The sequence below is a fragment of the Bos indicus x Bos taurus genome, chromosome 15 (assembly GCF_003369695.1).
Source record: "Bos indicus x Bos taurus breed Angus x Brahman F1 hybrid chromosome 15, Bos_hybrid_MaternalHap_v2.0, whole genome shotgun sequence".
Lineage (NCBI taxonomy): Eukaryota > Metazoa > Chordata > Mammalia > Artiodactyla > Bovidae > Bos > Bos indicus x Bos taurus.
This window is the reverse complement of record NC_040090.1, coordinates 55,714,074-55,735,080: the sequence shown is the minus strand read 5'-3', so window position 1 is coordinate 55,735,080 and position 21,007 is coordinate 55,714,074. Positions and strand designations below refer to the sequence as shown.

General features: G+C 50.5%; 1 protein-coding gene across 1 annotated transcript in view; it reads right to left on the bottom strand.

Moving 5' to 3' along the window:
- Nucleotides 1-2,461: 2,461 nt before the first annotated feature.
- The window catches only part of TMPRSS13 (transmembrane serine protease 13), a 32,967-nt gene continuing 14,421 nt past the window's right edge, over nucleotides 2,462-21,007 (bottom strand). Inside the window, exons 4-13 of the mRNA XM_027562116.1 lie at nucleotides 19,581-19,703; nucleotides 18,525-18,654; nucleotides 16,594-16,686; nucleotides 15,362-15,405; nucleotides 14,153-14,315; nucleotides 12,747-12,919; nucleotides 7,365-7,463; nucleotides 4,938-5,080; nucleotides 4,634-4,786; nucleotides 2,462-3,936 (exon numbers count right to left, since the gene is read on the bottom strand). Of these exons, the coding sequence (XP_027417917.1) occupies nucleotides 3,910-3,936; nucleotides 4,634-4,786; nucleotides 4,938-5,080; nucleotides 7,365-7,463; nucleotides 12,747-12,919; nucleotides 14,153-14,315; nucleotides 15,362-15,405; nucleotides 16,594-16,686; nucleotides 18,525-18,654; nucleotides 19,581-19,703 (1,148 nt within the window). The 3' untranslated portion in view covers nucleotides 2,462-3,909. The remainder of the gene's footprint in view (nucleotides 3,937-4,633; nucleotides 4,787-4,937; nucleotides 5,081-7,364; nucleotides 7,464-12,746; nucleotides 12,920-14,152; nucleotides 14,316-15,361; nucleotides 15,406-16,593; nucleotides 16,687-18,524; nucleotides 18,655-19,580; nucleotides 19,704-21,007) is intronic.

Sequence of the window (21,007 nt, the reverse complement as noted above, 5' to 3'; positions counted from 1 at the left end):
ACTAGTGGTAAAGAACCTGCCAATGCAGGAGATTTAAGAGACATGGGTTCAGTCCTTGGGTTGGGAAGATCCCCTGGGAGGAGGGCATGGCAACCCACTCCAGTGTTCTTGCCTGGAAAATTTCATCAACAGAGGAGTCTGGAGGGCTCCAGTCCACAGGGTCGCAAAGAGTCGGACACAAGTGAAGCGACTTAGCACACAGCACGACATGGCTAAGGTATCTTAGTCTAGCTGGGAAATTCTGAGATTCTCCCAGCCTCTTCCTTAATTCTTTATTTTTATTTTTTGTTGCACTGGGGCTCCGTTGCTGCACACGGGTTTTCTCTAGTTGCAGTGAGCGGGGGCTCCTCCGTGTTGCAGTGCGTGGGCTTCTCTTTGCGGTGGCTTCTCTCGTTGTGGAACACAGGCTCTAGGCTAGAGGGCTTCAGTAGTTGTAGCCCTTGGGCTCAGCAGTTGTGGTGCATGCGCTTAGTTGCTCTGCAGCATGTGGAGTCTTCCTGGACCAGGGATCAAACCTGTGTCCCCTGCATTGGCAGACGGATTCCTATCCACTGCACCACAGGGGAAGTCCTTATGATTTTTATAGCCTCTATAGATGTCCTGGGCCTAAGGAATACTTTTATTTTTTTCCATTTAGAGATTGCTTTTTCTCTTACCTCCCCTGAACATGCACATGCCTTGTTCAGTTGCTCAGTCGTGTCCGATTCTTTGTGACCCCATGGACTGCAGCAGGCCAGGCTTCTGTGTCCATCTCCAGCTCCCAGAGCTAGCTTAAACTCATGTCCATTGAGTCGGTGATGCCATCCAACCATCTTGTGCTCTGTCGTCCCCTTCTCTTCCTGCCCTCAATCTCATGCTGTTTTCACCCCAGCATCAGGGTCTTTTCACATACGCCTGCTACTGCTGCTGCTGCTAAGTCGTTTCAGTAGTGTCCGACTCTGTGCGACCCCATGGACTGCATACGCCTGCACCCCTGCAAGTCAATTTCTGCCCTAGGAAGCCAAGAGAGGAAGGAAAGGGTCTGGTTCCTTAGGAAACAGGAACAGAAATGGCCTAAGCTCTAACTCTCTGCCCCCAGGCCTGGCTTTTGGGATCTGACCAGCTTCCTCTGGGAGACAGATGGCTGGTTATCCTCCAAAACAAGTGTTCGCTCCTGCCTGGGAACTGCCCAGGACCACTTTTCTTAGGGCCTTTCCCACTTGATCTAGTTGGTGCCACGTGACATGTGGACAGCCATAAAATATGAGTGAAGTGCTATGGATCACTTCTGAGTCAGAGCGTTTAAGAAATGGATCTGCCTTCTTCACGTTTTCTTTCCTCTGTCCTCTCACTGGAAGCAGATGACAAAGTCAACTAGGCTGAAAAAATCTGAGTCCCTGAAAAATCACGTGAAAGCAAGGCTCCCATTGGCTGCTGCTGCTGGGTCGCTTCAGTCGTGTCCAACTCTGTGCGACCCCATAGACGGCAGCCAACCAGGCTTCCCGTCCCTGGGATTCTCCAGGCAAGAACACTGGAGTGGGTTATGAGACATAAGCTTTGATTGCGTCAAGCCACTGAGATCATGGGAAATTGTGGGATCTGTGACAGCAGTTGTGTTACCCTATTGCTCATCCAGTGGGCCTGGCACATGCCCCCACCTCCTGCTTTGTCATGCAGATGGAACGAGAAAATGATTGGAGGAAGGATTTGCCCTGGCACTGGTGGGGGGAATTAAACACTCTGGTGGTGTCCAAAGGCCAGGCCTATGCAGGCAGGCCTGGAGAATTCTATGCTCATGGCTAGAGGCACAAGTGTGTGTAGTGGGGGTGGTGTGGGTGCTGGGCATTAAATGAGGTCAATAATATAAAAGAGGTCAATATATTAAATGCAGGAAAAGTCAGTATGGAGCAAGAAGGACTAGATCTTTTAGAAGAGGCCAACGGAACCACCCATCCACTTCTCTTGGAAACAGTTGAGTAAGCACTGGGGCTTCTTCATAAATATGCCTTTTGCTGAGCTGGCAAAGGCAGAGGCAGAGAAAGAGGAAGGCGGCAAAAAGGACTGCTGGACTGCTCTTCCCCCCACCCATCTGCTTGGTGAAGACTCACGTACTCTTTAAGATTCATTTCAAACCTCACCTCCTCTGGGAAGCCTTCCCTGACCTCTCTAGGTGAGGCTGCAGGCTGTGTTCCAGGCACAGTGTCCACACTGAATCACAGCTTCCATCACACTGGGTCATGACCTTGAGTTCCTGAGGACCACTGTTGTTTTTGTACCTCCTGGGCCTGGTACAAGTTCCTAGTACAGGGCAGGCACCAGTATGGTGGGTAAAGGAATAAATAAATGAATCATGATTAAATGAGCAGAACCCAAAGCTGAGGAACCAAAACTAAGAACCAAACTGAGGATGCCTGAGCATCTGGGTAGACAGCCTCAGTTTTCTACCCACGGTACCACTGAAACATCCAATGACAAATTTTTCAGGTCACATAATTTTTATTGTTGAAGATCTGCTGGGGTGCTGTGGACATGAACACGCTGTTCCCAGCCCCAGCTTTGATAACATATCACCAGCCCCCTCAGAACCTTCGGAGCCATGCTAGCCAATCCCAGCTGCTCTTCTAGAACAGTCTATCCCCCAAGCAGCCACCTGCCTGAGCTGGGCTGGGCTGATCTGCTTGGACCCCACTTCTGGGAGTCAGAGCACCACCAGATAGGCCCAAGGGAGGCAGGAGACAGCGGGAGGACCAAGTGCCCCAGAGAAAAGGATGCAGAAGATCCGGGACTTCAGCTGACTCAGAGGCTAAACTCACTGATGCCCAGCCGGAGCGGCAACTCATATTCTTCAGAAAAGCAGTTTGGAGGCAGCCTGGGGACAGAGTCAGCTTTCTCTCTGAGGCAGTTTTCATGGCAACACTGTGTCCCTGAGAAGGTGAAAGACGAGGAAAGCTGAGAAGAAATTCCAAAGTTCCAGGACATCCCTGTGTACCAGAGATGCCCGTCTGCCTGGATTGTCCCAGGCTCTGGGGCCAACAGAGAAGCAGCATCGGTTCCTTCGGATACAGCCCTCGGATACAGCAGCACTGTGGCCGTCTTGGTAATGGATTTGCTTCCCTGAGTATCTCAAAGGGCCCCTTCATCTGGCCCCTTGAGGCCAAGAGCATTCCACGGGATGCCAGGGGGACACAGCTGCCAGGAGTCCCTCGGAGTTCTTGGGGCGATTGAGTGGCTAGCTCTCTTGGCTCCTGGAATTTTGGGAGAACCTTTAAATAATACATTTATTTCTGTTATTGAATATAAAAATGAAATGAAGTTTGCCTCCAACAGCCTGTGACCGAATGAAGACAGTAAGCCCTGTCCTGAGTGGTCAGCGTGCACAGCCACGGCGCGGCCCCTCTCCGCATCCAGCGAGAGGGCTGAGAAGGGGCGGGATGGGCCGAAGGTCAACAGGAATATCTTCCCACTAGAGGCGGTCCAGGCACTCGGTGAAATCTGATACTGTCCCCTGCTGGCGGTGATGGCTGGGCCACAGGGGGCTGCCTGTTCTGGACTAGTCTCCAGTGAGGGTGGGGAAACAAGAATTCCTGACATGGCCTTCCAGACCGTCCCTGGGCTCCGCCTCCTCCATCCGTGATGGACACTTCCGTGTCGGGGAACCCCTCCTGGGGCCCAAACGGTTGTCTTCAGGTGATTTCCAGCCGGGGGTTTGGGAAGAGCTGACAGCTCTCCTGATTTCTGAGGACCGTGGGAGAGCAGTGACACACACATGTAAACATACACACACGTGTGTATTCACAGAGGCAGCAGACAGTGGAGGTGGCAGTAACGATGGTGTCTGGTGGCCTTTAGCCCAGAGGAGGTTGCAAATGGCTCGGTCCCTTTGGCCAGAGTCTTCACGGCGGACTCTGTAAGATGACGCAGGACAGCTGCTTATGATTTCCGGAAGCGCATCTCCCTCTGAGGACGAAAAGAGAGAGAACAGAGTGAAGCTGGGCTGGGTGTGCACAGGACAGGATGCGGGCTCAGAGCCTAAAATTCAGCCCAGCTGCCACGGGGCACTGTCCCTCAGAGAAGAGGGGCAGCCAAGGGGACAAGGTGGAAGCGGTTTCTGAGAGACCCGCCACCCTGGATTTGCAGAGCAACCTTCCCCACCCCTACCCAAGTTCTCTCTGCCTGGGTGGAGAAGGGAAGGGCCGGCACAGCTACAGGAAGGATGGGGGTCCAGGGGAGGCAGGGGCTGGACTGGGTCAGCAGAAGTGGGGTAGACCTCCCCTTCCCGCTGCCCAGCTTCCTGGGAGACCAACCTCCTGCCAGGGAGGGGAGGCCTCCCCAACTCCGTGTGTGATTCACAAGTGGCCATTGCTGGGGAGAGGAGAGGGATCCTGGGGGCTGGCCCCCAGCTTGGTCCCCACCCCTTTCCAACCCTCTGAGCTCTGTTTTGCAGGAGGAAAAGGAGGGGAAGAAGTCCAGGCAGCTGGGGTTGGCCAACATTTGACACCTGTCCTGTCCTATCCTGGCAACTTCTGAACACACCCAACAGCAGAGGGGTGCGGAGACCTGGCCAAGACCCTGGGGAAAGGCCAGGCCTGCTTCCAGGCACCCCACCTTGGGGGATCCCCGCCTGCTGGGAACACGCCTCCAGCAGGGCTCTCACCTCCATCTTGCTGTATATCCAGGGGAGCACTTCCGTCACCTTGGTGTACACGCCAGGTTTGTTCCTCTGGCCGCAGCCCGTGCCCCAGCTGGTGACTCCTGCCAGGTACCAGCGGCCGTTCTGCTCACAGACCAGAGGCCCCCCGCTGTCTCCCTGCGAGGGAGCACGCCCATCAGCAGGGTGGGAAAGGTGGCCCTTGAGCAGGAAACGGTGGGCCCCCGACTCTCCCTCCGACTACAGCACCCCAACTTTCCTCCCTTCCCTCTGGGTCCCAGGACTGAGCCCCACGCAGAAGCAAGCCCACCTGGCAGGAGTCTCTGCCTCCTCGCAGGTCCCCCGCGCACATCATCCTCGGGGTAAGGTAGCTGTCGTAGACCAAGTAGTCATTGCACTTCTTGAAATCAATGAGGTTAACCTGCACCTCCCGGAGAAAAGGGGAAGTCCTCTCTTCAGTGTGGTGGGGTGGAGGAGAGAGAGGGTGGGAAGGGAGTGAGACTCCAGGAGGCTTTGAGGCCCTCCAGCTGCCCACCCCAGACCCCAGACTGGCAACCTCCCAGGCGTGGAGGGCACCATTCCCATGGTGGGTCACCCAGGACACAGGAGCACATACAGCCTCACACCAGACACAAATCACTACACAGAACAGAGACACACATGCAGAGACAAACCCACAAGCCTATCAGGCTGCCTGACACGCGCACAATGCTTTTCTGCATTCAAAACAGAAAAGATAGAACGAAAACCCAAAAGAACTTTTCAGTCAACACAATAGATCACTTTATTTGCTTTTGGTAATGATGTGCTTTAAGGAGAGCAGGTGTGATGAACCCACTTACAGAAGGAGAAATTTAGGGCTGAAGAAGGACTTGCCCACAGTCACAGGTGGCACTAGTGGTAAAGAACCCACCTGCCAGTGCGGGAGGCATAAGAGATGCAGGTTTGATCCCTGGGTTGGGAAGATCCCCTGGAGGAGTGTGTGGCTACCCACTCCAGTATTCTTGCCTGGAGAATCCCATGGACAGAGGAGCCTGGTGGGCTACAGTCCATAGGGTTGCAGAGAGTCAGACACGACTGAAGCGACAGAGCAGGCATGCACAGGCACCCAGCTAGTCAGTTAGAGAGCTAAGGTCAGAACAAGGCTGCTCCCAGCCAGTCACTTCATCCCATGAGCAAGGTCTTGACACCTGCCAGTCTCATGAGTCTCACGGCAAGGCCAGCTGACTACTGTGCTTTCCTGCCCAGTATCCACAATCCGACAGAACTGACACCAGACAAGGCCGCCCAGTCATCATGATGAAGTGAGGGAAGACCAAACCACTTTCTAACCTTGTTTCAGCCCAGACAAAAACAAGGTAGGTCACATCACAAAAGGACCAAAGGGCCTCCTCTTCCAGCCAGAATGAGCGGCTGCTGCTTCATTTCTTCATCAACTATAGCTTTAGGCTCAGTCTACTGACTCTTTCTAGATGAGGTTAGTAAGATATCTGAGTGCTATCCCAAGCACTTGGGAGTCCTATCCCAAGATCACAGGTGAGAGGCTTTGCACCAAGGCCACAGGCATGGAGCCCAGAACCAAGGCCACCTCCAAAACTGATTAAGTCCCATTGTAACCATTGCCAAAAGCCCCCCTGATCATCACCAGCAGGCTTCCGGACCCCAAATTAGGCAAAAATGCCCAGCCCGGTGCTCACCCTATAGCACACTTGCATGCATGCTATCACTTCAGTCATGCCCAACTCTTTGCAACCCTATGGACTGTAGCCCACCAGGCTCCTCTGTCCATGCAAGAATTCCCAGCAAGAATACTGGAGTGGGTTGCCATGCCCTCCTCCAGGGGATGTTCCCAACCCAGGGGTTGAACCTGTGTGTGCTGCATTGCCAGAAGACTCTTTACCACTGAACCACCAGGGAAGCCCGGCTTTGATGTATATGTAGGTGTGTATATACACACATTCATATCCAGGCCCATGAATCTATATACCCAAACCTTCATCTAGGTAGACCCTCATCTCAATACCCCTACAAATCACCCCATATACAGAAGCACATGTATAGTTTTTCTGATAAGCAACCTGAGGTGACCTCTAAAAATGGTTCACTATTCACTTGATCCAGAAGACGCCACAAAATTGTGCAAACCAAGAGGTTCAAATCTTCATGTTCACTCTAAGAACACTAACGAAACTGCCCAGGCCATTAAGGGTACGCATATCTGAAAAGCTACCAAGTATCTGAAGGGTGTCACTTTGAAAAAGCAGTGTGTTCCATTCTGTCGTCACAATAATGGAGCTGATACGTGTGCTCAGGTCAAACAGTGGGGCTGGAAAGGATCAGTGGGCCAAGAAGAGTGCTGAGTTTTTACAGCACGTGCTCAAAAATACAGAGAGTAATGATGAACTTAAGGGCTTAGATACAGATTCTCTGGTCATTGAGCACACCCAAGTAAGCAAAGCCTTCAAGATGGAGCACAGGACTTACAGAGCTCATGGTCGAATCAACCCGTACATGAGCTCTCCCTGCCACATGGAGATGATCCTTACTAAAAAAGCGCAGGTTTTCCTAAACCAGAAGAGGAGGTTGCACAGAAGAAAAAGATACCCCAGAAGATACTGAAGAAACAAAAATGGCCTGAAAATAAATGCCACAAAAAAATACAAGTAAAAGAAAAAAGAAAACAAACTCATGTATATAGTCAAACACACACACACACAGTCTAGCATCTGCCTCTCACCATCTGTCTCCTTGGTCTTGCCAAAGCCTGTGATCCAGCAGATCTCATTGAGGCCGAAGGTCTGTCCGTGCATGGGGAGGCAGGCAGGGTGGACATGAGCTGCAACAAGACCTCAAGACATCAGTGAAGGGAAGAGGCTGGAGGTTTTGGAGGGGTGCGAGGAGGGACAAGAATACCAACATCCTAGGACATCCTCCTTACCCCTAGAGTGCTCCTGAATCTTTCAAGGCCTTCAATTGACCAGGCAAGAAATTCAATCACTTTATCTTGACCCTCCAGTCTTCAGCGTACTCTCAGAGTCCCCCAGACATTCTGATTTTTCAGTGGTGCCATGTGGGCATATGCATGTGCCTTGGAGTTTCCCTGTGCCAAGCTGATACTGGGTGGCTGAGGGTGTCTCCACTCCAAGAGCGGCTGTCCTCACTGAGTCTCTTCCACACCTGTCCCCCAGAGCAAGGAGCAGTGCCGGCTAAATGCCTGGTATTATTGCCAAGATGTCGCAATGGTGGGTCCTGCTTGGTCTGGAGAGGGCAACCCTGGTTGGCCAGGGCCTGAGGCTCTCCCTCCAGGGTGAGACAACCTCACCAAGTTCGAAGAGCAAACCCCTAGAGGCACAGCCCACTAAACTCCTGCTCACTCGCTCCCGCACTCAGAATCATACAGAAGGTGCTATTGTGCATCAGTACATAAGTTCCCTATGAGGACTATCGTTCCCCTGTGGACTAGAGCACTGACCAGTTTGCAAGTGGAAAAGAGTTAATAGAAAGGATATTTGCTGTTGTTGTTTAGTTGCTCAGTCTGACTCTTTTGCGACCGTATGGATTGTAGCCCGCCAGGATCCTCTGTCCAAGTGATTTCCCAAACAAGAATACTGGAGTGGGTTGCCATTTCCTTCTCAAGGGGATTTTCCCGACCCAGGGATAAAACCTAAGTCCCCTGCATTACAGGCAAATTCTTTACCCCTGAGCCACTGGGGAAGCCCTAGAGAGGATATTCGCAGTGTTATGCGTGCTGCAGCTTCCTGTACCTAGAATTGTGCCTGATACATATAAAGTGCTCCTAGGAAGAAAGGAAGGGAAGGAGGGAAGGAGGAAGGGAGGGAGGGGGCAGAGAGGGAGGGAGGGAGGATAAATGTAAAATTTTTTTCCTATAAACTGGGAGTCTAACACATTTATCTGCTAGAGTATAAACAAAAAGTAAATGAAGACATGGCACCAATTACTAACCAAAACCACGAAATACGACTTAAAATAGTCTATGCCTCTGAAAGCATTCCCCCTAAGATCAGGAACAAGACAAGGGTGTCCACTTTCCCCACTATTATTCAACATAGTTCTGGAAGTCCTAGCTATAGCAATCAGAGAAGGAAAAGAGATAAAAGGAACCCAGATTGAAAAGAAAAAGTAAATCTCTCAGATGACAGATGACATGATACTGTACATAGAAAACCCTAAAGAGAGTATCAGAAAATTACTAGAGCTAATCAGTGAATTTAGCAAAGTTGCAGGGTACAAAATCAATACACAGAAATCACTTGCATTTCTGTATACTAACAATGAAAAATCAGAAAGAGAAATTAATGAGTCAGTCCCATTTACCATTGCAACAAATAGAATTAAATATCTAGGAATAAACTTACCTAAGGAGATGAAAGAACTGTACACAGAAAATTACAAGACACTAATGAAAGAAATCAAAGATGACATAAACAGATGGAGAGATATACCATGTTCCTGGGTAGGAAGAATCAATATTGTGAAAATGACTATACTACCAAATGCAATCTACAGATTCAATGCAATCCCTATCAAATTACCAACGACATTTTTCACAGAACTAGAAAAAAAAAATTCACAATTCATATGGAAACACAAAAGACCCTGAATAGCCAAAGCAGTCTTGAGAAAGAAGAGAAAGAAAGAAGAATGCAGCTGGAGGAATCAAGCTTCCTGACTTAAGATTATACTACAAAGCTACAGTCATCAAGACAGTATGATACTGGCACAAAAACAGAAATATAGACCAATGGAACAAGATAGGAAGCCCAGAATTAAACCCATGCACCTATGGGAACCTTATTTTTTATAAAGGAGGCAAGACTATATAATGGGGCAAAGACAGCCTCTTCAATAAATGGTGCTGGGAAAACTGGACAGCTACGTGTAAAAGAATGAAATTAGAACACTTCCTAATACCATATACAAAAATAAACTCAAAGTGGATTAAAGACCTAAATGTAAGACCAGAAACTATAAAACTCTTAAAGGAAAACATAGGCAGAGCACTCAATGACATAAATCAAAGCAAGATCCTCTATGACCCACCTCCTAGAGTAATGGAAATAAAAACAAAAATAAACAAGTGGGACCTGATTAACTTAAAAGCTTTTGCACAGCAAAGGAAACTATAAGCAAGGTGAAAAGACAACCCTCAGAATGGGAGAAAATAATAGCAAATGAAACAACTGACAAAGGGTTAATTTCCAAAATATACAAGCAGCTCATACAACCAAATGCCAGAAAAACAAACAACCCAACCCCAAAGTGGGAAAAAAACCTAAACAGACATTTCACCAGAGAAAAAATACAGATGGGTAACAAACACAGGAAAAGATGCTCAACATCACTCATTATTAGAGAAATGCAAATCAAAACTACAACGAGATATCACCTCACACTGGTCAGAATGGCCATCATCAAAAAATCTACAAATAGTAAATGCTGGAGAGGGTATGGAGAAAAGGGAATGTTCTTGCACTGTTGGTGGGAATGTAAATTGATACAGCCACTATGGAAGACAGTATGGAGATTCCTTAAAAAACTAGGAATAAAACCACCATATGAGCCAACAATCCCACTCCTAGGCATATACCCTGAGGAAACCAAAATTGAAAAAGACACATGTATCCCATTGTTCATTACAGCACTATTTACAATAGCTAGAACATGGAAGCAACCTAGATGACCATCAACAGATGAGTGGATAAAGAAGTTGTGGTACATATACACAATAGAATATTACTCAGCCATAAAAAGGAATGCCTTTGAGTCAGTTCTGATGAGGTGGATGAACCTAGAACCTATTATACAGAGTGAAGTGAGTCAGAAAGAGAAAGAGAAATATCGTGTTCTAACACATACATATGGAATCTAGAAAAATGGTACTCAAGAATTTACTTACAGGGCAGCAATGGAGAAACAGACATAGAGAATAGATTTATGGACATGGGGAGAGGGAAGGAGAGGGTGAGATGCATGGAGAGAGTAACATGGAAACTTACTACCATATGTAAAATAGATAGCCAACAGGGATTTGCTGTATGGCTCAGGAAACTCAAACAGGGGCTCTGTAACAACCTAGAGGGGTGGGATGGGGAGGGAGATGGAAGGGAAGTTCAAAAGGAAGGAGATATACGTATACCTATAGCTGATTCATGTTGAGGTTTGACAGAAAACAACAAAATTCTGTAAAGCAATTATCCTTCAATAAAAAAATAAATTAATTAAAAAAAATAAGAACCTACTGTATCGCAAAAAAAAAAAATTAGTCTATACCTATTTTTGAGACATACAGCCTTAAAAACATGTAACACTAGTATATATCTACTTGGGTTTTTTAAGGGGTAATTAAATTTATCAGTGAGTTTTCACAAGCTTTCTCAGCTAGTACAGTGACTTCAAAGTGCTCAGCCTACCAGGCAGTTTAAGAAAATCTGCTCTGATTTCTAAACCAAAAATCAGGGCACATGGTCTGACCATAGGACTACATAAACCCTGCTGCTGCTGGGGCTGCTGCTGCTAAGTTGCTTCAGTCGTGTCCGACTCTGTGCGACCCCATGGACTGCAGCCTACCAGGCTCCTCGGTCCATGGGATTTTCCAGGCAAGAGTACTGGGGTGGGGAGCCATTGCCTTCTCCAACATAAACCCTAGCTATGATTTATGATGCTACAAAGATGCTTCTTGACCAGAAGTGGGGAGCAGGAAGGGGTGGCTATCAGAGTCTAGGGAGGGACTGCTGTAGTCTGAAAAGCACATGTAATGCTATAATAACTTAAATTTCATTTTACAAGTTATTTAATTGGATTTGGAATATCAGATAATATTAATAGGGGTTTGGGTTGATGCCAAGCGAGGTCCGGACGGTTAGCCAAATGGAGTCTGTGTTTGACAAGATTGGAAAGGCCTATTTTGGTCCTGCAGAATGCCTACCCCCTTTTATGTGTGCATAAGGGGCAAGGCACCGGCAGTAGGGCACCCCTCCGCTCACAGAGAGGGCTCACAGCGTGGGCGTGGCCGGAGGTGGGCGTGGCTCTGGGTTGGCCCCACCCAACCGAATCTTGCGTTGGGGATTGGACTCCTCCTCCCCCCACCACTCTGATGAGCTAACTGCTCTGACTCAGGACCAACCCCGCCTCCGCAATTAATGTGCCAGGAAAGGCCAGCTCACAGGCCCAGAGCGCCAGAAAGGCTAGACTAACCAGGAAGCCCTCCAAGGCTTCTGAAAGTCTGTCTAGCCTGCCAAGACTGTTTAGCTGCTCACATCTGTGCCATCGTGCCCCTCTCCCCCGGTGGCCCCTGACATCACATCACTAGCTTCTAAGCGGCTGTTTATGCGTGCCATCAGTCTTGTTCTCTTTGCTGGGGAGCTGCAGAGCCGTTAGGTAGTAGATACACTGTATTTGATACGTGAACAAATGGGCAGGTGAAGTAATGAATGAAAACTGATCTCCTGAGAATTTCGGTAGCATTTCCTTTCTGTAGCCCCATTTAGTTCTCAAGGTCTCAGCTCCAACTTTGCAGCAGTTGGCTGTTTGGTTGCATAGGTATGTTGATTGTGTTCGCAACTTTGGTGTTGGCAATGTGCCAGTACAGAGCAGTGTGGGAAGAACGTTGGCCTGCGAAGCAGACCCACCTGGACCCAGTCCTGAAGCTGCTCCTTATTACTTCATGGCCTCGGGGAATTCTCTCTCTCTAAAGGTCTTCTCCTCAAAGGGAAAATGAAGCTAATAATAGTACCTGCTTCACAGGATCTGGTAATGAAGACTATATGAAATTGTAGATGTAAAACACTTACCATGGTGTCTGGCCTCTGTCAAGTGCTGGCTGTACCAGTGAAACAATTCGATTTGTTTATCTTAATGAAGCCCAGAGCCTAAACCCTGGCTCTGTCACCAACTTGAAATAGAAGAGGAGTCATTGGGGCAAGTTTATTTCCAATCTCTGGGTCTCAGTCCCCTCAATTATAAGATAGAGTTCCACTGAATGATCTCGAAGACTGACATCTGCCATGCGGAAGCTCTGGACCCTGGGATGGGTTTGTGGATGCTACGAAGTGCAGAGGTTCGGCACCGAGGGGTGCTGGCTGAGCAGGGGCTCACTCACCGGACAGGGTCAGGGGCTTGGAGAGCCGCATGAGGGCGATGTCATAGTCGTCCTGGTCATCTGAGTAGTTGCTGTTGATGATGATCTGGGCGACGGAGGCTGACTCGGGCAGGTGGTGCAGGTCGTTGGTGCCCACGTACACCTTCCAGCCCTCCAGGATCTTCTCCCGGGTACTGCCAAAGCCACAGAGAGCATGGGCCAGTTACCATCTGGCAGAGGTCTTGGCAACATCTGCTGCACACAAGGAGCTTCAACCAGAGCACCAGCTTGGAGGCAGGAGGATGGATGAAATGACCTCTGGAGGGGGCACTCTATCTTAGCCCAGGGGTCTAGAACAATCCTCTACTTTCAAACAGCTGCTCTGAACTGGTGGTTCTGTACCTTACAATAGAAAATGGGGGCTTCTTTGGTGGCTCAGTGGTAAAGCCACCAATGCAGGAGACACAGGTTCAATCCCTGGTCCGGGAAGATCCCACATGCCGAGGAACAATTAAGCCCATGTGCCATATCCGTTGAGCCTGCGCTTTAGAGCCTGGGAACCACAACTCCACACACCACAACTATTGAAGCCCCAACACTGCTCCTCAACAAGAGAAGCCACCTCAATGAGAAGCCCATGCATCGCAACTAGAGAGTAGCCCCGACTTGCGGAAACTAGAGAAAGCCCACATGCAGCAATGAAGACCCAGCAGAGCCATAAATGAATAAATAGATAACATTTTAAAAATAGAAAATGGGAGGAGATGAGTAAGACTTCTGGGAACACTGGCCCCACTGGCCCCACTGTCTCCTCTGGATGCCACCAAGGATCCAATGAAGTGGACAGGACACATCTCAGTGGTAGTATTCTCAGCGGAAATGGGGCTTTCGACAGGACAAAGTGACCCACTGAAGACTCACTGCTGGGGAAGCCGGTGCCCTTGAGGCCTCATCTCCCAGCCCTTTCCTGTCCACCAACTCGAAGGACAAGCCTGGCTGGTGACTGTTGAAAGCTGACTGCACTGCCCTGCCCACAGCCCCAGTCCCTCAGTTCCTGGGACAGCATTCCCGATGTCTCCAGCTCCTCTCCTGTAACGTCCAGGTTTTGAAAGCAGCCACAAGCCCCAAACCTCTTTATTTCACCCTGTTCTTTAGGGCAGGCTCCCAATTCCTCCCGTCTACCTTCCCCTCTCTCTCCCCTGAAGCCAGCAATGGTATTTTCTCTCTCTGCACTGGCTCAGCATAAGTAACCCCAGCTCACACTCCCAGGACCGAATCATGGTCCTCACCACACATGTGCCTCCCAGTCCTCGGGGCTAGGCTTACAACCAAAGTCCCCCTCCACAGAGAGAAGTCAGTCTGCCCTCAGCCCTTCCTGGCATCCAGACCCTCAGCCGTGTCACATCACGGCACCCTCGGGCACTTACATAAAGAAGCAGTGGGCGGCGGTGAGAATCCACTGGGCATCGATCAGCGTGCCCCCACAAATGTGGGTACGGGAGAACTGCAGGCTGACTTGCCATGGCCACTTGCTTTCTGGGGCCCGCGCCCCTCCCACGATCCGCCCGGTCATGGCCCTCAGGCCACAGTCTGGAGAGAAGCAGAAGAGATGAACTATGAAGTCTGCTTTTCTTAGAGCTGCTACCATGCTCCTAGGCCCAGAGAAGCTCAGGCATGAGGGCACCACCCACCCACGGAGGCTGCTTTGCCCACTTAATCTGATTCAGCACAGCTATTTCCTGCCAACACAGAGCTCCCACATGGTAGGTTGGCTTTCTGGGATCATCCAGTAGAAAGTCTGATCCTAGGAAATCCTCTTTCTTCCCACTCATTTGTTGTTCCAATAATTCAACAAATGCTTCCTAAGTACCCCCTGCTTTGGGTGATGTGCCAGGCGTTAGGGTCACAATGGTGAACCTGAGGGCTGCTGTCAAGAGCTTTGGAAAGCAGACCAAGTCTAACACAACCCTGAATTGATGAGCAATGTGATTTGGATGGTTTCAGAATGAAGGAGAAAAGTCCTTCCCATGAGGCACAAGTAGTTGGTGCTCACATGGTTTCTCAGGGGGTCATTTAGTGCTGTTGGGGGCCCTGTGCCCCAGGAGAACATTTCCAAACATGTTCCAGAGTGAGTCATCCCCTGGAATCATGCACAGAGTTTCCTTTCTCCTTTGAAGGAGGAGAGAGTGTAGAGCCAGCGGTGGTCTGAGGGGCTCTGTCCATAGCACTGTGCCCACTTGCTCAGGGGGGCACCCCACCTGGTCATCATGAGAACACAGCACTCGTGGACTGGTTAACGGTTTGGGCCCTGTGGTCAGACCCAAGATTCAAAACCAGCTCTTCACCTACCATGAGCTCTGACATGCTGTCTCAATCCTCTGCCCCCTGCCCAGAATCCAGGACACTTGAATAGTGAGGTTGCTGGGCTGAGCAGAGTCAGAAGGGGAAATGCTGCCCTGAGAGTGTCTATCCAGATGACTTACAGGCACCCTGGCCCTGAAACAGGCCTGCTGCTCAAGCCCCTCTTCCTGGCTCTGATCCCCAGGGTTAGCCCTCTTCCACAGGGACTCCATCCCTCTGTCCCCCGACTCCCACCCCACACTGGCCACAATCCAGGAGGAAGAGCATCTTCTTACGGGAACACTGTAGAGCGACATACTGCTGGGAAGGGCAATCAGACCTGCAGGAGGAGATACAAAAGTTGAGAAAAGGGCACATCAGCCACCGCCTCCAGGAAGCCTTCCATGATTGGCTCCTGCTAAGTTCTATCCTATCCCCTTTGCACAAGAAGATGGAGATTCTGACCTTTCTCCCTCCCAGTAGGACAGACCCTTCCTGTGCTTTCTCTAGAGACAGGGATGGCTTAATGCAAACCAGCCCCACCCTTCTCCCCACCTCCCAGTTTTTCTGTGGCAGGTTGCACATACGGGCTAGGTCATGTCTTCTGAACTCATGACTTCACTGTCTCAGCATCTTTCTGCAGCTAAACATGTGGCCCAACTCTCCTCTGACACTTGCTCAACGCCCTACCAGCAATGCAGCACGTGAACCACCCAGCACAAAGCAGGAATCCAGGAGGCAGCTCATTTGCCTTCCTTCCCTCCCCACGTCTTTTTCTCTCACAGCCTGGTTTCTTCTCTCCTCTCCCCAGGGTAAACACTGCTAGCTGGTGGAGCAACACCCCCCCAGCCCCCTCCACCCAGTGGCATTGGGACGAGAGCAGCTGCAGTGCAGAGTGACAGATGGTGAGGCCCGGCGGGGAGAGAGGGTGATGCTCCCCAGATGGGCCTCCCTGCCTCTGACTCCCTGCACCTGGCACTCCCCCTCCCCACTGCCACCCCAGAGATGCTTCTCCCTCTCCACCCCGAGCGCCCTCCCTGCAGTGGCTTTCAGTCCCAACATCAGGCTGATCAGTGGCCCCAAAGTTCATTCACTGTCTTTGGCAACCAGGTAAATTCTTTGGGCGCCCCTAACTTTGAGGTGCTCTGTGCACCAAGTTTTGTTTTTTTTTTTTTAATTTTTAAACTTTACGTAATAGTATTAGTTTTGCCAAATATCAAAATGAATCCACCACAGGTATACATGTGTTCCCCATCCTGAACCCTCCTCCCTCCTCCCTCCCCATACCATCCCTCTGGGTCATCACAGTGCACTAGCCCCAAGCATCCAGTATCGTGCATCGAACCTGGACTGGCATCTCGTTTCATACATGATATTTTACACGTTTCAATGCCATTCTCCCTGTGCACCAAGTTTTGATGACTTCCAAGTCAGGAGGCAGGTAGTGAACGAGAGCTGTTTCTGAGATGCTTTGGACATTTACCAAAGACTCCTGGAGGCAGCAGACAGCCATGCCCACCCCACATACCTGTGGGTGCTCTGCTGGATGGTGGAGTTAAATTCAGAGACTGAGAAACTGCTGTCAACATTCCTATTGTCCACTTTGGTTGTCCAGTAAGCACTGCAAGGGAGGAGAGGGGAGAGGAATGAACCACCTTGAGAAAGCGCCCACCCCTGGTCCCCGGGCCTGCATGAGAGTCCCAGCCAGCCCTGCTGCAGAGGCCAGAGGCAGTTAAAATCCAATGATCTCAGACCCCACCCACATATTCCACTACTCCCCCCACTAGCCTTACACACTAGCCTAGTCGTTTTGAAAATATGGTCCCATCTCTGGGGACAATGTTAGCACTACCTGGGAATTTGTTACAAATGCAAATCTGGGGGCCCTGTCTCAGACCTGCTGAATCAACAGTTCTGGTTCTGAGTTTTAATAGGCTCTCCAGGTGATCCCGCTGCACTCTGGAGTTTGAGAAACATGGACTGAGCCCTTTCCTATCCGGACTGTGATCCATGGACCCACAGCAGCAGCATCCCCACCCCATGCCCCCCGCCCGCCCCCGACCTGCTGAGCCATGCTCTTTATTTTAATAATCTCCATGTTATGGGTTTGCAGATTAAAGCCTGAGAACCGTTTGGCTCCTTAGACCAGAGTGTGCCTAAGAACCACCCTGGGGTATTGTTAAGGGTTTGAAACCCTAATTCCAGAGATTTTTATTTCAGGGTGCATTTTAACAAGCACCCCAGGTGATCCTGCTCTGCGTGATCCATGGACTGCTATATGTGTGGCACTTTGGTGCGTTTCTAGGACATGGGACACCCTTACATGCAAGCTTCCCTTTGCGGGTGCTCTTCCTCCATTGCTCTGCTGACCTCCAAGTGCAGTCAGGCACCCTCTCTGTTGTGTGTACATAATGCTTTCCACGTATTCTTTCCATTACACATCACACAGCACTGTGATTGTTGGTTAAAGCCTCTCTCGCCCACACCATACCAGAGATTGTCCAACAATAGGGATCTTGTCTGGGTGTCCGGCACATAATAAAAACTCAATGAATATTCTTTGCATAAATGACGCTATCTATGGAAGTCCAAGGGAAGTTCACATTTGCATAAGGTCACACAACTCAATGATAAACCATGTCTGTCATCTTCCAACTAGATCACCCAGGTCATCTTTCACAGATGGGAACTCTGAGATGGGGGCAGAGAACTGGTTTTCAGTCCTAGCCCCCAAGCCCTAGTTTTCCAGGTGCTTCTTCTACAGAGAACCCACAGTGAGATCCTTAATAAACCCTCTCCCCAGAACTTCACACACATTAGTGAACCCCTCAAACTACTTGGTTTGAAACCCAGACCAAGAGGGAGTATGGAGGTGACTATGTGGCCAGAAATGGAGGGCTCCTTTAAGCTGGAAGGTCATGGTAAACCCCATTCCCTACTCCCCCTACTAGTACCAGCTTCCTGTTTCAGATCTTTAGAGCCAAAGATGCTAAGGACTTTACCTGGCCACATCTGCCCATCTCACTCTTCATTTGATGAGTCCTAGCTCGAGCTGCAGCTGCTCAGAGTCCACTGAAGGGTTTGCCCAGCCTGACCTTCTAGTTATCAGATGTGAGGAGAAGACAAGACCTGCCCAAATACACACCCACCTCACAAGGCCACCGCGACCATTGAATGTGCTCGTGGGCATGAGGGTGCTTTGACGCAAAGAACCGTATAGGAGTGCCATCCTGCTCCATATATGCAAATAACTACTTTGGCCTCCTGTAAACAGCTTGCCCCCAGACCTGGGCTCCCCAGGCTACTGTTCCTTTGAATAACTTGAGGGCACTATGAGCTCGTGACCTCAGCCCTGGTCCCCAAGAGTCTTCTTGGTATGAGTGACCCTCAGTAAGCCTGAGATGCCCGTGTGAAAAGTCTGAGACGTCCCTGAAGCAGAGACTGGTGGGGAAGGTGTACCTCTCGAAACCCAGCTGCTGGCAGGTCTTCTGCGAATAGGAGTCATTCCAGCTGTCACTGCAGACAGGAAGCCACTGATGGGAGGATCCAGAGTAGACTTTAAGCAGAGACTTGTCCCAGTCAAACCTCACTGCCGGTCAAGAAAAGGGCAAGGGGGGTCCTCAACACCAGGAGGCTCCAAGCTCTTGAGGAATGAACCGAGTGAGGCTCTGAGATGCTCCTTCCCCAGGCTTCTTGCTGAGGCCTTGCAAACATCTGGGAGCTTGGCCGGGGATAGGATGGCCATCAGCCATGCTCAGAGCCCAAGATGCTCGGTGAGGGCAGAGCCAAGGCAAGGGGTTGGAGCAGAGCAGAGAGCTCTCTGTCCAACAGGACCCAGGAGCCTTTGCTGGGAGAAGGGGTGAGCACTGCCAGGAGGCATCACCCCAAGAGGGCAGTGACGTGCCCAAATAAGAGTGTGACAAAGGGAACCTTGATCCAACTGAGTGCTCACTAGACCTGCGCAGCCACAGATGGATGTGGTTGTGGGCAAGGACACATGAATGCACACGGGTGGAAGGGGCAGGTTATGTACCCACAGACACCCACATCAGGGCTGTACATAGACGACGCTTGTAAAAAACCACTGAGGACACCACTTAAAGAGGTCTTTGTCTCATCTGCGGCTTCATTTACAAACTGACCTTCATGAAACCACAGATGTGGCAGGTCAGAGGTTACCTGCTGGGCAAAGAGAAGGGGTACACGGACAAGGCTTCGGACCCCACACTTGTCTCCAGCTGCAGAGCAGCTCTGCTTTGCTGGCAGCTGTCAGATTTTATTTGAGAAGCACTTATCTTGTCCAATCCACACATTTTGCAAATTAAGAAACTGAAGCCCAGAGAAGGTAAGTGATTCGCCCAAGTCACACTCAAAGCCAGGTTCCAGACCCCAGTCTATTAGGACTAGAACCCAGATCCTCCAGGTCTCTGTCCATCACCTCCCATTTGAGCTGAAACCCAGTTTGCAGCCCCCAGAGTGCACGCACGAACACACGCACACATCCAACCTCCTTACCACAGCCCAGCTCATCACTCTTCAGCTTACAGTCCTCAACTCCATCACAGCGCACAGCGTGACTAGGACAGCTCTCTCTTGGCTCTTTGTAATTGACCCCTGTGTGGCCCCGCCAAAAGTAAACTGGAAAAAAAAAAAAAAAACATAAAGCAGAAGCTGGGTCATTGCTAGCCCCATAGAGACATGACACAATGCAGCCCAAGGCCCTGGGGGTTCTCAGACACCGACCTGCAATCCCTCTTGGGCTCTGGGGTTCTCGTCCCCCATCTGTATGGAGAGAAAGGCTGCTCAGGAATGCTCTGGAATGTTCCAGAAAGCTCCTGCAAGCAGGACAGCACCAGGCAAACTCAAAAGCAGCCACTCAGAGAGAAAGAGAGAGAGTAAGGGAGGGAGGTATGGAGATGGGTAGTACTCCGGAAGCTCTCCTGCCCTACATGCTGGCCAGAGAGTTGTTCAGAGAAATCCTCCTTTTCAGTATCCCGGAGGCCCCTTCTCAGACCCAGTCCAGCATCCCCAGCATCTCTATGCGCTGCAGGTCGTAGCACACACATCTGCAGCCACTGCCTGCCCCATCTTCTCAGAGGTTGTCCTTCCAGCTTCGAAAGCTCCTAGATTTTCTTCCACCTCCCTCTTCTATAAGCAAGAGCTATCCCCTAGGCTCAGTTCTTGCCCCACTGCTTGTCTCAAGGCCTTTAACTGTCTTCCCAGGGACTTCCCTGGTGGCCCAGCAGTTGGGAATCCACCTGCCAATGCAGGGACACAGGTTCGATCCCTGGTCCAGGAAGATCCCACCTGCCTCAGGGTAACTAAGCCTGTGAGCCACAACTACTGAGCCTGCACACCCTAGAGCCCGTGCTCCAGACCAAGAGAAGCCACGGCAATGAGACGCCTGTGCGCCGCAGCCAGAGAGCAGCCCGCCGCTTGTCTCAACTAGAGAAAGCCCACACACGGAAACAAAGACCCAGCGCAGCCAAAAATAAATAAAAAAGTGTCTTCCCACTCAGCGAGCAACTCTAGGTGGCTGATTCCCGAATGCACAAGTTGGGTTGAAAAGCCGACAGCTTTACAAACCATATGTGAGCATCAGCTCCGCGACTTCCTAAGAGCTCTTTCCATATGGGGAGTTGTCATGCCTCCTGCCTGGAAACTCCTCACCTTGGACGCCTGAGGAAGCCCAGGGTCTGACCCCTTACCCTGCCTCTTGTCTGCAACCTGTTTCTCAGCCCTGACCCCCGCCTCTGTCACTGGCCCCACTATGCTGTCTCACCAGCTGGAGGTCACCCTGTGTGACTGCTCCTCCCTGGTTCAGACACCAGTCCCCTTAACCTGCTGGACTTCTCCTCCTCCTGTGCCCTGGTCTTTCTACCCACGCCCACCCCGGGCACCGAGGCTCCTGGGATCGCCTTGATGTGTAGCAGAGAGCTCTC